The sequence below is a fragment of the Protopterus annectens genome, chromosome 10.part0 (genome assembly GCF_019279795.1).
Source record: "Protopterus annectens isolate FY-2018-M chromosome 10.part0, PAN1.0, whole genome shotgun sequence".
Taxonomy (NCBI): Eukaryota; Metazoa; Chordata; order Ceratodontiformes; family Protopteridae; genus Protopterus; species Protopterus annectens.
Genome location: NC_056744.1, coordinates 1,134,597,143 through 1,134,615,901, shown reverse-complemented (window position 1 = coordinate 1,134,615,901; position 18,759 = coordinate 1,134,597,143). Strand labels below are relative to the sequence as shown.

The 18,759-nt window shown below is 39.4% G+C and overlaps 1 protein-coding gene across 2 annotated transcripts in view; it reads left to right on the top strand.

Moving 5' to 3' along the window:
* Positions 1-18,759, top strand: part of USP33 (ubiquitin specific peptidase 33) — a 1,637,494-nt gene that overhangs the window by 361,862 nt on the left and 1,256,873 nt on the right. For both annotated transcript variants that reach the window (XM_044085858.1, XM_044085859.1), the window contains exon 7: positions 13,313-13,382. In XM_044085858.1, the coding sequence (XP_043941793.1) occupies positions 13,313-13,382 (70 nt within the window). The remainder of the gene's footprint in view (positions 1-13,312; positions 13,383-18,759) is intronic.

Here is an 18,759-nt window from a genome sequence, read left to right as displayed (position 1 = left end):
TTCTTTTGGGGAAACAGTCCTTAAGAGGAGGGAGTTCTTCAAGCGGGATTGCTGTCCGGTATCAGACATGTATCAGACATCCAAAAAAGGTACTATGACCTACAGATGGACTCCTCTTTATCATCTGCCATATCTCCTGTTCTGCCAGCCTTCCTAGATCCCATTGTTGCTGCATTAAAGTGCCCTGATTCCCAACCTCCAGCCTCGAAAAGGCCAGATGGATTTTATAAAGTGCCAGAGGAATCCAAATTCCTATTCAGATGTCCCTCTGCAGATCCTTCTGCTGTTTCTGTCTCTGCAGGCAAGACCTCCAAAGTGCTACCTTCTTCTTTGCTCCCCTCAGATAAAGAGAGCAAAGTTATGGAGAGAATTGGAAAAAAGGTCTGTACTTCAGCTGCTCTGGCCTTCAGGGCCATTAGCTATCAGACCCATATGGCCAAATATTCAATGGCCCTTCTCTCAGATGCTGGCAAACTACTTTCTGAGCTTCCTGATTCTCCCACTAAGGCTAAACTTTTCCACATATTTAAATCTTCAGCTCAGGTTACACGGCATTCCATAAAATATAGTTATGATGCTGTGGAGGCCTCAGTTAGAGCAACTGCATCTGGGTTAGTCCTGAGGAGGCACTCCTGGCTCAAGCTCCAGCCTTTGCCTGATGGCATTAAAGCAAAAATCATTTATGCCCCTGTGGACAACAAGGCCTTGTTTGGTACCTCAGCTGCAAAACTTTTTAAGTCTCTACAGGCGAAGGACAAGGAGCTGCAAGATGTGAAACATATTTTTGTTTCCCCTGTGCCTCAGTTTCAGGGGAACTACCCTACCCAGACCTCCTTTGTTAGAAAGCCTGCCAGGCCCCAATCTTCCAAAGGCAAGAGAGATCCTAGAAAACAATTTCCCTCTAAATCTGGCTCCTCTACTCCCATCCAGAAATGGCCCTTTCAAGCTAAACCTGGTAGTCTGTGACTACCCACCTCCCAGACCACTAACTCCTCTGTTCCTTCGCCTCTCTCTGCTTGGAAACAGGTAACTCAGGACTCTTGGGTACTATCCATCATCCGTCAAGGATACTTTATGGTGTGGAAGACTCCTTCCCTCTTCAGGAGTATTCCACAACCCTCAAAAGAAGAACTGGAACTCTTTCCCCAGGTCATTTCCAGCATTCTTTCTCAAGGCACTACTCAGGTAGTGCCGCCCTTCCAAGTTGGCAAAGGGTTATACTCCAGGATGTTCCTGGTACCCAGTAAGGATCGTCCTTAGAGACCCTTTCTAGATGTAGCCCATCTAAATACCTTTCTGAAGGTTACCACCTTTTGTATGCTAACTTTACCCAACCTTCTTCCTGTCATCCTTCCTCAGGCGTTTATGGTGTCAGTGGACATCAAGTATTATTATTTTATTTATTTTTTATTTTACATTTGTTTACCAGGAAAGTCCGAATGGACACAGGTCCTTTTTCAGTGGAGGGCTGGGGAGAAGAGCTCCATGGTTCAGCAAATTTCCTTGCTTTGCTGTTGCTTCCGCACATTTTCAATTCTGTGCTTTGCCATTTGGATCGTCCACGGCCCCGAGGGTCTTCATAAAATGCTTAGCTCCTGTCATAGCCTACTGCAGGCTACAGGGCATGCAGATCTTTCCATACCTAGACTACCTTTTCCAGGCTCAGACTCGAGACAAGACATCCTTCTGGACAGCCTTTCTTTCATGGTGTCACTGCTGGAGAGTCTAGGGTTCACAATCAACTACCAGAAATCATCTCTGGTCCTTTTCCAAGACCACATCTTTTTTGGCTACAGGATCCAATCAAACAGGATGCCTTACCTTCAGAAAAAGTCCTGTCCTTAACCACATATTTCCAGGACCTCTTGCTTCTCCATTCCCCAACTGCCAGGAAATCTTTTTGCCTCCTTGGGTTGATGGAATCCACTATCACCATGCTCCCTCTTGCCAAGTTACACATGAAAAAATTTCAGTGGTTCTTGAGAACAGTATGGGTACAACACTCCCACCGTCTGGAGTTTATCTCACTTCTTCCTTGCTTGAAAAAGAGTTAGAATGGTGTATCCTACACATTGCAAGCAACCCAGGCTTACCCTTGCAACCACCTCTTCCCACTCAAGAGCTGTCCACATCGGACATGGGATGGGGAGCAGCCCTGGTTTCTTGGAGGGTCAGAGATGTCTGGTCTCCAGCCCAAAGAAGGGAGCACATCAGTATAAAGGAGATGAGGGTCCTGATCTTCACCTCCAAATCTTCAAACCTCAGCTTTTCCCAGGGGTTTTAAGATGGTTTAGAGACAGTACCACGTCCTCTGGTATGTCAGCAAATGGAGAGACAAAATCCTACCACCTATTCAGACTGCCTTTGCAGGCCTGGGAGTTGGCTTCACAGAGTTAACCCTCCCTCCAGGCTATACACATTCTCTTGACTCAGAATGTTCTGGCAGACGCTTTCAGCAGATCCATGACTCAATTCCATGAATGAACATTACACCGAGATGTGTTTTTGAACATGGTCCATTGATGGGGTATACCTCAGGTAGATCAATTTGCCTCCTCCATGAACAGACAACTTCTCAAGTTTTGTGCCAGGGTTCTACATCCCGTGGCATGGAAGGTGGACACCCAATCTTTCTCTTGGAAGGGGATGTTTCTTTATGCATTCCCCCCCTTTCCTCTTCTCCAAAAGGTCCTGTTGAAAATCCAACAAGAGGAACCAAAAATCTTGCTGGTGACTCCCTTTTGGCCAAGACAGCACTGGTTCTCCCTTCTTCTGCATTTAGCCAAGGACAGTCACCACAAGTTACCCCACAGAGTGGACCTACTAATACAGGACAAGGGAACTCTAGTACATCCACAGATGTCAGTTCTACATCTGATCTTGTGGGTGATAGGGTTTTGATTCCCTTTAGACACCTTTTTCTGGGGAAGTGCTTCAAGTTCTGCTGGAGGCCAAAAGATGCACAACTAGGAAATCCTATTATGTTTCCAAATGGAAGAGATTTTCCATCTGGTGTCTTAAAAAGGATTTACAATCACTGCAGGTAGATGTCTCTGTGGTCCTGCCCCGCCTATGTGAATTACTGAAGAGTGGGCTGCCATACTTCTAAGTTGAAGCCCATTTTTCTGCTGTCTACCTATGTCTCTCCCTTTAGCTTTCAGGTTGGAAGTTAAACTCTTCTTAAAAGGCATCCTTCACATCAGGCCACCAAGAAAACCAGTTCCTCCTCCTTGGGATGTCAACTTTGTCTTGGAAAAACTTACATTGGCCCCTTGTGAGCAAGCAAGTTCTTCTTCTTTGCAGCACTGCACCTGGAAAATAGTCCTCCTTGTAGCCATTACTTCTGCCAGAAGGGTGTCTGAGTTGCAGGCTCTGATGTCTTCTTCCCCCTTCAGAGTTTTCCACAGGGATAGTGTCTCCTTACACGCTGACCTCTCCTTTATGCCCAAGGTGGTTAATGAATTATCACTCAATCAGTCTTGCAACCTTTTCCCTTCTCCTCAGTCCTCTAATGAGAGGATCCTATACACTTTGGATGTGCATAGGCAACTCTGATTTTATTTGGACCATCTGTCTGTTTCCTATCACCCAAGGGCCCTGGGCCAACTTGTTTCCAAGCAGACTGTTTCTTCTTGGATTTCCAAAACTACTTCCTTCTGTTATCTGGGCCCATGGAAAGAATCTCTCCTCTCCTGTTAGGGTTTGTTCCACTAGAGCAATGTCTTCTTCTGGGGCTTTCTTTAAAGGCTTGTTCACTCGCTCTGTCATAGAAGCAGCTACCTGGTATTCATACCTTCATGAAACACTAAGTTAGATTGCATTTTGAACTTGATGAGGCTGTGATTTACTTTAACACTAACTTTCTTCAAATCCTAGATCACCGTGCACCTTATCACTCTACTAGAATAAGAATCAAATCTGCCCCATGGCTCACAAAACAAACTAGGCAAAAGATACTTCTCAGAAATAAAATCTGGGCTAAATGGAGAGCTACCAAATGTCCATCAGATCATCTCCACTTTAAACAGTTAAGAAATGCCAAGAAGGATATTCTTAGAGACAAAAAAGACTTCTACCTTCACCTCCAACAAACCAGTCAACAAACTCCACAAAAATTTTGGTCAGGGATAAACAAACGTCTTCAGCCAGGTCACTCTACTACTCCTGCCCCAACAGGTTTCAACCATAATAACTCCATCCAGATCCGTGATGCCTTTAATAACTACTTTTCAGAAGCCGTTCAAACCCTAGCCAATTCTCTACCTCCTTTTATTGCTTCCCCACTAAATACCTCCAAGACTTCATCTCCTACCTTTCAAATACAACCTGTACCTACATCTCTCATCTGTAAGCTACTTCAAAAACTGAAACCTTGCACCCCTTCTGCTGACCGTCTCCCATCTGAATACCTACACATTACCGCAAAAGCCATAGACTATCCCATCTCTCTCCTTGTTAACAGAACTATCTCAGAAGGCAGAATCCCTACCATATGGAAAGTATCCCACGTCATCCCTCTACATGAAGGTGGGTCTTCTATTGAGCTTTCTAACTTTCGACCTATTGCCTTACTCTCCCCATTAGCTAAGATAATTGAAAAATTTATTCACAAAAAACTACTTGACCACCTACTACAAAATAACCTACTAGCAAACTGCCAACATGGCTTCAGACCATTCCATAGCACAACGACTGTCCTCTTATCCTTCACCGACTCTTTAAATAAAAATCGTAACAATAACTCTTTTTCCTCTGCACTATTTATTGACCTGTCAAAAGCCTTTGATATGGTTAACCATAACTTACTTCTAGACAAACTAAAGGCCCATTCTCTCGATCCACAAGCATTACAATGGTTTTGGTCTTATCTGGAAAATAGCAAGCAGTACTTTGGCATAACAGTCCATCTTCATTACTTCCAGTAAATATTGGAGTACCCCAAGGCTCTATCTTAGGTCCCCTTCTTTTTTCCTTATTTATTAACAATCTAGACATGAACATACCTCAAGCCACCTGCATTCAATATGCAGATGACTCCACCTTAATCTGTACAGCTGAGAATATAGCCTCTCTCCAATCCCTCACCCAAACTGTTTTTCATAATGTCGAAAACTGGTTTATGCAACACTGCCTCCTCCTAAATCCCAAAAAAACAAAACTACTGCTTTTTACTCCAACTCATGAATCACCTAATCCATTCTTCTCTGTAACCTCTAGCAATGCTACCAACATAACCCCAGATACTACAACCTGCCTACTAGGTGTAACAATTGATAATCGTCTCAACTACGATGACCCCATCAACTCCTCCATAAAGTCTGTTAACAAAAAACTTGGTACCCTATATAGAATTAAACCCTTCCTTACCCCTTCTGCCAGGAAAACTATTGCCCAGACCCACCTCATTTCTACCCTTTTCTATGCCTCTGCTATATATACTAACCTATCTAAAAACAACCTCTCCAAACTTTCCATCTGTTATAATAGCATAGCTAGATTCATCACATGCTCCCCCTTTAAAACTCACCACTGCCTCAACCTCAAACAACTTGAATGGCTAGAACTGCAGAACCATATACTCTGTCAACAATTACGTGTCACTCAAAAGATCCTATACCACCCCAACAACACCCCTATCCTCACTAATCTGATTACACCATATAAAAATCTAGCTACACTACGCTCTGCTAATAAGCTCCTAGTTTCCTCGATTAAATCTAACAACAAAGCTGGTGACTCACTTTTCTCGAACACAGCAGGTAAAAACTGGAATCAGCTTCCTTCTGAATTATCAACCCTTGCTTTTACTTCTGTATTTAAAAAACATCTTAAAGAACATTTGAAAACTCATTGGCTTTCTCCATGTGCTAACCCAGACTGATATATTTTCCCCTTCCTGCTCTTCCCCCTTTCCCTGCTCCTCTAATCTATGCCTCCAGATCTAGTTACTACTCTTTTCTTCATAGTAAGAGGATAAAATATAAGGGCTTTTCTCTCTTAATTGGGTTTTGCTCACACCTACTATTGTGTTTAGTATAATTGTTTTAGTCTAATTTTTATAGTTTATAATTTTATTATAATTTTTCTTTTGACCAATGCTGCCTCTGTATTGTGATTTTACATGTCTTTTTATATATTGTTAACTTTGTCACTGTTCATGCTTGGAGCTTTTCTCCCCGGGCCTCTATTGAAAATGGACATATATCCAGTTAGACTAGCCCGGTCAACAAATGTAAAATAAATAAATAAAATTTCCAGGTCCAGAGCTGGTTTTGCCAGGGCTATTCTACCTGGGTTTGTGGAGAATGTTTCTTCTCCTCTGCTCAATTCTTCTTCTGCATGAGCTTTGGCACTTTCCCCTCATGTTATGAACACTGCAGCATATGAAGAGAAGGACATAGAATAATTGTGTAAAATCTTACCATAACCATAGATGTCCTTCTCTTCTATATGCTGCAGTATTACTTTCCCCCCCTGCCTTCCCCCTGATGCTTCCCTGGCTCCTGGTGACATTTTTCGTCACCTAGAATCAAGCTGGTGCTTCTGCAGCATTCAGATCTGAGGTTGGTAAGTGCTGGCATCCGCTTTATACCCAGTGTCACTTCATGACCAGCATATGTTTAGCTGTTGTGCAACGTTGCACATACCTCACAGTAGCAATAGACTTTTGTAAACTGGCCAGACATACGAGCCAGCCAGTGGCGGACTCCCTCGTGTTATGAATACTGCAGCACATAGAAGAGAAGGGCATCTATGGTTATGGTAAGATTTTACTCAACTATTATTTCCCTGCAGTGATTTGGGTCAGTCAGATCCACAGACACCACATTGACTGGTGGATTATGTCCTCGTCAATAACCAAGGGCTACCCATTCCATACAGATTCCCGGTAATGATAATAACCATGGATGCCTGCCTTCTAGGGTGGAGGTGCATTTCGAAGGGACAATGGTCCAATGTGCATGGACAACTAAAGAGGCCAGTCTTCACATCAATATATTGGAGATGACAGCAGTCCTCCATGCATTGCAGGTATTCCAGGATCACCTCCCCAAAGGTGTCATTTCCATACAGGTGGACAACATGACTATGGTACATCAGCAAACAAATGGAGCTTGTTCTTATCTGTTGTCGAGAGGACATGAAAGTTTGGCAAAGGGCGATGTCTTCATACTGCTCTCTAACAGCAGCACACATCCTGGGATCATCAAATATTTTAGCAGACAGATTGAGCAGGGTTCTTTTGACTTGTCATGATTGATCCTTCAGTACAACTGCGGAAATTTTGATTTTCCGTCACTGATGCTAAACTTGCTGTGACCTCTTTGCCTCATACTTCTACCACAAATGCATTAGTTATTTTGCCCTGATCCCTTCAAAGGGCGATCACTGAGGAATGGTCTGGTCTGCAGTTGGCTAATTGGCCTCCTGTATGCCTTTCCTCCATTGCCTCTAATAAACAAGCTCGTACAGAAAGCAAGACAGTGCAAGGCCAGAGTGATCCTTATTGTCCCCTTCTGGCCCCTACAGACATGATTCCCCTAACTTTGGCTTCTGCTGTTACATCCCACTTGGATGTTAGATCAATATCCAAATCTTTTAGTTGACTCATCCAGATTACCTCCTCTGGACCAGAAGTTCATGAAATTAATCACATGGTTTCTCCAGTTTTGACTATAGCCAGAGATGCTAGGCTCCCTACTACTTTTATTTTATTTAGAAGCCAGCTAAAAAAAAAGTATAACCCAGTAAATGGAAAATGTTCTCTATCTGGGCAGTCTCCAGAGTATTGGACCCCTTTTCAGCATCAATTCTGTCCATATTAGAATTTTTGTCTGAAATTTTTGACAAGGGTACTAGTTTATTCTGCCATTAATATTCAAATGACAGCCATCTTGAACTGTACTCCTACTTTGACTACAAAGATTCATTCGTTGCTTCCCTAAAGATTTCTAAAGGCTTTTGAGAGGGCCTTTTCTTTTACGAACTCACATCAGAGTCCCATTAACCCCATGGGATATTTCCATTATACTTCAAGCTCAAAGCCCCCTTTTCAGCCCACGGCCACAGTAGATCTAAAATTCTTAACCTGGAAAACTTTTTTTTTGTGCCAGTTACATCAGTTAGACAGATTTCGGAATTACAGGATGTTTCATGCCGACCTCCATATCTGCTCCCCCACACACACAAAACAGAGTTTCTCAGAGAACTAATGTGTCTTTTCTCCCTAAGATGGCATCTGAAGCAAACTTAAATCAGTCAGCAAATTTACCAGTGTTTTTCCCAGATACTCAAACATGGCTGAGTATGTTTTACATGTGTTGGTTATTCATCACCAGCTCAGGTTCTATATTCATAGAACTAAGCAATTCAGGAAATCTGATCAGTTATTTATTTCCTTTTCAAAGCCAAAATAGGGTAAAGCTGTTGCCAAAGTTACCCTCTCTAGCCTGCTGTCAGACTGCATTTTCTTTGTCTATAATAAAAAGAATGTGTCATTTATTGACATTTGTTAACTGAGTTTGTCCAGCTGGGCTTGAGGCCCATTTTCAGTGGAGACCCGAGGAAAAAAGCTCCAACACTTAAACAAATTACAGAAATTCAAACTTTAGAATCAAAAATGTAACAGAAGTCTGTTATACAAGAAAGTTAAAAAATAGAATAGCAATGCATGCACTTTAGAATCAGAAATGTAGCGCAAGTCTATTATCTTTATTATTATTTATTATTTAGTTTATTATCTAAACCTAAGACCCATTCTACTAGAACAATGTCTACCTCTGCAGGTTTTTCTGGAAGACTTCCCATTAATGAAATTTGTGCTGCAGTAATGTAGTCCACAGTCCATACTTTTGTGTCTCATTATAAGCTGGATGTACAATCTAGGTCATGTTCTTCTTTTGGCTCCACCATCCTCAGGAATGTGCTTCCTTGTTACCATCCAGAGTGACATCTTGGGAGTCTGTGACGGGTTGAATCGGATGAAAACAGAACATGAGATACAAAAGTTATGTACTTAGCATAACTATAAATCAATGTAGCCTGATTTTTGTCCGGTTCAACCTCTTTCCCCTCCTTTTCCCTTTCTAAACTGAAATCTGTGACTCTGGGATGACCAAGAGGCTTACTTCTCAACTCCCTGCCTGTGGACAGTCCTGTTTTGACTGTTGACTTCTCCTTCTTTCTCTCTCTCTTTTTTTTTTTTTTAAGTTGCAACTTTTTTCATATTTGCACAGTAGTAGATCATTTTATGTTGGATGGGAGTAAACCCGATCTGAGGTATTAGGTGGAGTATAAGGAATTATGGGTATGGGGAGGTGTCCAAGCCCAGAAACTGGAAGAAGCTTCAGAGTCTGGGCAGAGGTCAGATCCGACAACCCATATGTTGATATGGATGAAAATCAGACAATATGGCTCTGTCCTTATGATAAGTACATCACTTTCATTTTTTATTCAAGAATGTTTCTGGTTCTCAGAAAGGAGAGCAGTTGGTGACCAGTTATGGACCTCTCTTCTTCAACACTTTTCTCAAAGTCTTGGTGGGGGGTGGGTTATAATGGATCACACAGTCACAAGGTACAAGGTTTGATTCTAACCTTTGGCAGAAAAGTGGCTAAGCTTAAAGTAGTCCACAAGGGCAGCTAGCCTACTACTTAACCTTTCAATTTATAAACCAAGTTTCAGGATGTTGCAACCTGTCCTAAGCCTCAAGCCTTTTTGGTGGCATTGGATTTAAAGGACATTTATCTTCATATTTCTGTTTATTTGACTTGCAGGAAATTCTTAAGGTTTTCTGTGTCTTCATATTACTTTTATTTTTTGTGTTACCTTTAGGTCTTTCAGTTGCTCAAGAGTTTCCACATGTGCAGCTGTGATGCTGCTGTTGCCTCTTCCAGATCAGCTGCTGCTGGATCTCTTCTTTGTAGACCAGCTCCCGTCATTACCTTCTGTAGACTTTGAAAAAGTTAGAGATATTTCCTTTTCTGGATGATCTCTTCATTCAGGCTCCTTCCCAAGACATTCTAAGACAATTGAATGTTCTTATGAATCCTTTTTGGTACAGAGTAAACTCCAGATTGTTCCGAAGTTTTGCCTAGCTCCATCCCAAGATCAGATATTCCTCGGATGCATACTCAATACTCTGTCAATGCCAGTCTTTCTTCCAGAAGAAAAGGTGCATTATATATACCCCTGGTGCACTGACGTCAGGGAAGAAGCGACAGCAACCGATGCCGGACCAAGACTTTGGAATTCCGGCTGACTGCGGGACCGCCTGACGACAGGATAACCCAAGTGTGATGACTGCAGCAGGGTGTACACTCGAACATCTACATTTATGTAGGTACAAAACTGTACTTTCTCTTTTTGTGAGATTACATATAAAAACCTTTCAGATTACTTTTCAGTTCCCATTTAACCTCAGCAAGAGAGATATTGAGAGTCCTAGGGTATCACAGGAATCACTGATGTCATGTATCGTATGCAGGACTCCACATAAAGATTTGCTGGTACCTCAAGTCCTTTTGGACTCAGCATGGCAATCTGGTAACCTTCCTAATTGCTCCCTTGCCCCTTATCAAACAGGAATTTGAATGGTGGACCAACCAAATTACACTCAACCCAGGAGTGCCCCTTGTAGTTTACTCTCTTTGTCAAGAACTGTTCATGGGCTCTTCAGATTAGGTATGAGGAGCTTGTTCCAAAGACATCAGGGTCCATTAATTTGGGCACCCAAGGAAAGGACGGACCACATAAAATTAAAGGAAATTAATGCACTTATCCCATTTCAGTCTCTGCATTAACTCTGGACTCTGGATCCTCTTCACATTTACACAGACAATAGTGTGCTTATGTGATACATAAACAAGCAAGGTGTTGCCAAGTTTTACTTCCTCTAGCTTTTATTGCCTAGGGCACAATGATTCAGCACAAACATTTTCTTCAGGCTGTGCATATTCCCTCTGAAAGGAAAACTGTGGCAGACTTTTTGAGCAGATCCATAGTTAATCCTCATGAATGGAAGCTAAACAGGTAGGTCTTTCTGGACATTGCTCATCAGTGGGGTACTCCCTGGATACATCTGTTTTGCCTCTACATACAAAAGGCAGCTCAGGCTATGTTTAGGTGTACCCTCTCCTCAGGCTTAGATGCCATGTCCTGTCTTTGGAAGGAAAGATGCCACTATGCTTGACCACCACTTCCTTTGATACTAAATGTCCTTCTAAAACTCAAGAGGGACAGACAAAAATTGTGTTGGTGACTCCCTTTTGGCGCAGAAAGCATTGATTCCCCTTCCATCTAGCCAGGGACAGTCATCACAAGTAACTTATTAGGATGGACTTGCTTACACAGAACAAAGGCTCTCTAATTCACCCCAATTTACAAACTTTGAATCTGCCCCTATGGGTGATAGAATTTTAATCCCTTTTAGATACCATTTTTATGAGGACATGCTTAAGGTTTTACAGAATGCTTGAAAACCAACTGCAAAGAGATCATGTCTTTGCAAATGGAAAGGATTCTCATTATGATGCCACAAAAAGAATCAGAACCCTTACCAACTGGGCATTCCTAGCATTTTTACATATTTACGAGCTGCTCAATCCTGGACTGGCATTTTCTTCTATTAAGGCACATCTTTCAGACATTTCTGCCAGTCTACTTCTGGATCCACCCCTTTCATCTTGTTTTGAGGTCAAGCAGTTTTTGAAAGGTGCCCTTTGCATCAGACCACCAAGCCCCCCCCCCCCAACTTGGGATCTGAAATGTGTTCTGGAAAAGCTTACTTTATCTACTTTTGAGACTGCACTTGGTAAATGGTATTAATAGTGGCTGCAAGCACATATGGCTATTCCTCATTTTCCATAAGGATATGAATTCTCTTTGAAGTAATCATTCTTTTATGCCTAAGATTGTTAATGAGGTCTATTTGAATCAGATTATCAACTTGCATACCTTTTTTCCTGTTTTTCTGAATAAAGGGGAGAAGATTTTGCATTCCCTACATGTAGACAGACACCATATTTTATTTAGATAAAACTAAGTCTTTTTGAAAATCTGACCAGTGTTTTGTATCCTTCCAGAACAAGAACTTGGGCTCTCCTCTTTCCAAGCAAACTGCTTTTAACTGGATTTTAAAGCTGTTGGTAGGATATCGCATTTGTTAGTAATGGTAACCATTTGAAATAGAGACTGAATAGCCGAAAGAATGGACTTCCATATACTAAGTTTGAGATGCCATTTCATGGAATAGTCCCTTTTCTCCAAGGTATGGCGATCTTGGAGTTGGTATGTATAATTAGGAGTGGGGGTGCAGGGAGGGCTTACCCCCTCACAAAAAAATTTTGAAGGAGAGTTGTGGTTTTCAAGATTCTCTCTTCTCCTGTATTTTCAGTCTTTTTTTTTTCAGTTTGTCAACAGTCAACATCGCAAGAGCTGGCATTTTAATAGGGAGTTGTTAGTAATACTGCAACAGTGATCACTCAACATCTGTTGTCATGGTAAGTTTTTTCACAGCTGTATAAAAAAAAAATTGGATCGCAATAAATATAATTCAAACAAACTTTAATAGAAAGTAAAATAAAACATTAAAATCAAACCACTGGTAAGTGCTTTTATTCTTTTAACAGAACTTCAACTTTTTTTTTTTTTTCACAACTGTACTTTACGAACATCAGATATGTTCTGCCATTACTTTTCTCATCTGAGCGAAGACAAGACGATTCCTGTCCCGAGATAATTTCCTGCCATCACCATTTTGCAAAACTGACACCACTATTCTTCAGAAGTGGCACCTTCACCAACCTCAGCACAAATACCCTATCTTCATGCCATGAGTCTGATTTTTGGATCATAAACGTTTCCTAAAATTATTTTTTTAATCTTTGTAATACAGTTAATAAGTGCTTGCAGTAAAAGCTACAGAATGTACTGTACTGTACTAAATAACAAACTGGTCATGTAATATTTTTCTTTGGAGATTTTTTCGTACCTCGATCTCCTGTTCTAAAGGACTGTGTGCAGTAGGACCAAACATCATATTCAGACTGTTGTAAAATACATTTACTGAGGTGTGTTGCGTGTTGTGTGACTAGTGGTGCATTGTTGTCATTGGTGAACAGTATCCCCAGCCTAGAGTAAACTGTTTGGAAATTTGAGATTTAGTTGAAAATGTTACTTATCCTCTTCTGTGTTTTGCGGTTTAATATCCCAAATTTTCCATTCACAAAATAAGAGTATTTTCTAAATATACTTGGGTGTTACAAAGGCTGCTGCTTTTTTCTTGATACGTTGTTTTCTTCATTGTTTGCAGGTCTTACAGGGTTGAAAAATATCGGGAATACATGTTATATGAATGCTGCTCTTCAGGCACTGTCCAACTGGTAAGTAAAGTGATTGAACTTTGAACTCTAAATCTGCACCATTTTGCAGCATCCTGTGTTAGTCTATGAATGAGAAAGTTTCTGGGATCTGAAATGAAACTTTCCAAACTAGTGCTTGGTTTAGCCAATTAACAGGTTGTGAGTTTTCACTGCTCTTCAAGACTGAAATATTTTATTTGAAGATTTTTCTTTTATGTAAACATGGTTATTCTGTAGCAAGCTTTTTTTATTTAAAATGTAGATATGTTTTTCTTTTTAATGCCTTTATTGAATTAATGCTTAAAACATAGAAGACATGCATTTATATAAAAGAAAACTACATTAACATGTTCACAGTTGCAAACATTATACTTCACATGTATGCTTTTATGAAATTGTCATCAATCCAATATTACATAAATTGCTCAATTCCTACCTTCACTTAAACTTCACTCCTCCTCCAAAACATTATTCTTCATGTATTGTTCCCACAAGTTCCATATATTTTTATGTAGTTTCTATCTTTTCAAGATCCCACTTCCAGTTATTTTATCTCTGTTACAGTATTCACTACTTCAAATATAATTGTTTTAGACTTTGATTTCTATTTTCTAGTAATTGTTTGTTTTTTGGCAGCCAGCAAAATTGAAACTTAACAAGGCCTTACTTACTATCTTTAAGCAATTTAGATCCTGTATCACAGCTCAAAAAATAATTTCCTTAGTTACACCCATTTGCTCATCCAATATTTCTGACAAAGTACTCTGTTGGGAATTTTTTAAGTCTACCAACTCATTATACTCCCAAAGCATGTGTTCCTAGTTACCCCTTTCCTCCCCATCATACCTGCAACATTTATCTTCTATTTGAGGAAAAATTCTTTGGAGTCTGCTGGGGATATAAAAATACCCATGCAAACATTTTCAAGCAAAAATCATAAATCTTCTAGACTTTGTTGTATATTCAGGAGCCGTACATATGTCCTCCAATTGTTTCCTTGTTAATTGCTTATCCAGTCTGTCTTCCCAAAACTTTCTAACCTTGATTCCTGTAGTTATTCCGCAATATTTTATATACCTATTCATTGTCTTTCTTTAACAGCAGCTTCTGTTTGGATTGAACTAAAAATTCTACAATAGCGGGTCTTTCTTTTAGAATTCCCGTATCACTTTCTGTTTCCCTATACTCTGATATCAGTCCTTTATAGGGAATGTAGTTTCTAGCCTGCAGTTCAAATGTTTTCTTGTCCTCTTCTCATTTTGTTACCTTTTTCACTGTAGTTATTTGATCCCAGTACCTTGGTTCCTTTGCCAGTTTTCTTCAGTAAAATCCAGCCCCCTCTTGCCTGTTTTGTACTCCCAATTACAGTCTGCCTTATCTGCAGAATCTCCTTTCTCGATTCTTGCATTGGCTTAGTTCTTAAAATACTTTCTGCTACTTTATGAATATAATATTTATATGGCTGTTGTTGTTCTCCTTAAGGATCTGCATCCAAAATCCCACTCTCTCCTTATTTGAATTTCCCCCTGCTTCAGTCATCATCCCTTTCCACTTTGAATTACAGTTTTGTACTTGTGTTTTGTTTATGAGCCTTAACTGTGTAGCTGTAAAATATTCCCTCAAATCAGGTAATCCTAAACCACCTTGCTCTATTGGAAGGATTAGCTAATCCCACTTGACCATTGCCTTCTTCCCCTCCCAGATAAAATCCTTCAATTCTTTATTAATTGTTGTCCATAACTTATCTTCTGGTTGATAAAAATATGCTTGACCTGTATAAAAACCTAAAGGGACTAACAACATTTTCACTGCATATATCTTGCTATCCATATTCATAAACAAAAGCTTTCAGTTTCTTAGTTTTTGTATTATCTTTTGTTTAGTCTCTTTGCACATATCCTTGGCTGCAACACTGAGGTGTCCTTTTCTGGTTTTTTCAGATACAAAATAATATTGTCTGTAAGTTAAGCCATCTTTTCTTGATTACCATACCAGTTATATCCTTGAATTTTCCATGTCCCTTACTTTCTTGGCTAGTGGCTCTAAATATAATGCAAATAGCAAAGGGGAAAGGGGACACCCTTGCCTGCTTCCTCTGTTCAGGCACAACATATCAGAAAGGCACCCCCCATTTTAATTTTTGTCTCTGATCCCTTATATCCTCCTAAAATTAACATTATTGTATCAGGGACTGCAGAAGCTTCTATTGCCCTACTCATAAAATCCCAGTTTACTGTGTTGAATGCTTTCTCTTCTTCAAGATGATGCCAGGGCACTTGTATGGGATAGGCTTGTAAAGGCTCCAGGACCATTAGCCTAGTACATACCTATGAGCTTATGAAGACCCACCAAAAACAGCAGTATTTTCTTACGTTCTGCTTCCCTCTAAATCATCATTGTTCTATTAATATTGTCAGATATTTGCTTCTCCTCCAAAACAACAAATTGATCCATATCTTATCAGTTTTGGCAACATCTTTGTCATTCTTTCAACTATTAAAGACAAAAACGCCATAAAATCATGGTTAAAAATTGAAATGGACCTATATGAAGCTGGGTCTAATGGGTCTTTACCTTTTTTAGTTATTACAGCCACCTCAGCTTTCTTCCATGATGTTGGTGCCGCCCCTCCTTTTAAAATACTGTTAAAACCTTCCAGATCTTTATCACTTTCTTTCCTCATAACTTCCAAACCTCTACAGGAATGCAATCTATTCCCGGAGACTTTCCTGCAGATTGATTATATGTCACAGTTTTTATCTCATCTCCTCATATCTTAACGTTTAGTTGCTGAGCCTCATCTGCCTCTAATCTTGGCTTTATAGAAATTTTTATAAAAGTTCAGAAATATCTTGAATACCTCCACAGGATATCTGGTTATTTGTCTTGTTATAGGCTCTGTAAATTTGACCCTTTCTACTTTCTTTTGCCTAAGTTGTGCTAAAAGTTTTTGTGCTTTGGAATTATCATCAAAAAACAGTTGCCTAACAGCAGTCTTTTTAAACTCATGCATATTATCCAGGTACTCACGTATTTTCTCTTTAGCACTCTGCATTTGGAGTTTTTCTCCTCTGTGAGTTTCCCCTTATTCTGCAGTACTGTAATCTTTGTCAGCCCTTCTAAATAATTCTTGGTACTTCTTAGCCATATCTCATTTTCTTTTATATCTACCCTATTTTTAAAACTCCACTTTCATTTTATCCCACTCACTAGCCATCACTTCTGAAGAAATTTCTGTCATCTCTAATAACTCTTGAATAATTCCCACTACCCATTCCTTAAATGTTTCTCTTTTTAACAGGTAGGTTAGGAAGCATCAGTTTCTCATTTTTACTTCATTACCCTGCATCTTTATCTTACTTGGTATTGGCCCATGATCTGAAATAGTTACTGGATGTGTGTCAGAGCTTTCAATTTAATGAGCATGTCTCTGTGGAATATAATTTCTGTCTATTCTAGCCCAGTTATTATTCATTGGGGAGTAATATGTAAATTCTCTCTTGAGTTTCTGTTGTTATATTCACATCTCCCATACCAAATATTTTAATAAATTTCTTTAGAAAACTGCCCTCTTTTGTTATATTTTTCCCTTTTAGGTCCCCCAGATACATCCTCATTGTTGCAAGTCAAGTTCCATTCCCCACCTACAAGTAATATTCCTTGCTGAAAGCTGAGTATTTCTCCCAAAATTTTCTTAAGCTCCATAATAGCAGTTTTAGGTGGAATATAAATACATGCCAGTGTAATTCTCCTTTCTTGCCAGTAACACCTTACTACCATAAATCTACCATTGCTATATTTTTCCCCTCTTCTGTCACTATTGGGGCTCCTCTAGCAATTAGTGTAAGTAGTTCCCTTTTCCTTTGTTCCTGATAGTTTGCTGAATATCCCTCCTGAAATAGTTTCATCATCAAATTCGCATGCTTACTTCTTTCCAAATGTCTCTTTTAGCATTGCTATTTGCACTCTGCATTTCTTAATATAATTCAGTATCTTACACTTTTTGTCTATACCTATGAGGCCATTCACATTCCAAAATAATACGTTTAGTGTAGCCATTATAATAAGTTGTTATTCCCACCTGCAATATATGACAGCCTGTATAATGCTTATTTCCAGCTTTGGTGTTGCATACACTGATGTTTGGCAAGTTGATCCTTTATACAGTTGTTACTTGTCATTTCCATTTGAACTTTTGTCACATTTTACAAGACCTTTTGTTTTAACAAATACCCTTACTAAAAAGAAAAGAAAAGACAACAAATACACCACACAGAACACCCAAGAACCTGTTAACTTAAAACAAATGTACAGAATTATGTACGTCTTAAAATAATGAAATTTAACTGTCTTTATAGGAACAGTTGTCCCAAGTCGACAGCTGCACCCACAGACACTAACTAAGCTAAAATTAAGGTTATCCATGATAAAGCACATATTACAGCTTGTGCTCCTAGTTGCATTGATTGGTGTCTGTTCTTGTCTTATATTTATTCCCCTCACAGATGTGAAAAAATCAGCTTCTGCACTTACAGAAAATACTAACTTTTAACCTTAAGAAAAAGTGCACTTAAATAAAACTAAATTGTACACTGTTCTAGCAAATGGATTAAAGCATTTATTTGCCAGAAGAACTGCTATCCCTTATTCACTTCCAGTAATTTCAAACTTTTTTTAACTGAATTGCATGCCAGTGCACCATTTAATTTTATGTTTCTCTCAGTAAACAATGTCCAGACCTCTTGTTTTATTGCCTTTAGTCAACTTGTTTCCATGGAAACATAATAATAGAATGTAATTCTCAATTCGTACTGTATTTACTAAAGGAAAGATATTCTTTATATTGTGGTATCTCATTTTTAAAGCCCACTTACTTACAAAAAACTTTGCGAAAGTAAAAGAAAACTTTTCAACTCTACATGTGTTTTAAGCACTGCACCTTTGCGTCCTCATACCCCTACCCCAACAGCCCAAGATTGTATCCTATTAACTTAAACATGCTTTTGTCCAGTCTTTTTTACATTGTAATAGCTACATTTCTTAAAACTAAAAAAAAAAGTATTTGCTTACATTACTATCCTTATCACATACAACAATCACTGAAAATGCTTTTCTATATAAAATGCAATTTATATCATGAAATGTTTTATACAAATACTGTTAAGAACAAAACTTGTGTACTTACAGTTAATATTTCTTTTTTCCTTTTAGTATCCTTCCAAACATTAATGACATGAAGCAAGATATAAGTCAACAAAAAATCCAGTCTTTCTCAGCAATTTTTTCTTGTAAAGCCATATTTCACAAAAGTGATTGGGGCTTTATAATCTCACATTTATTCACTAAATTCAATATTTCTGGTCTTCTTCACGTTCATCTCCATCTCCCATCCCCAGAC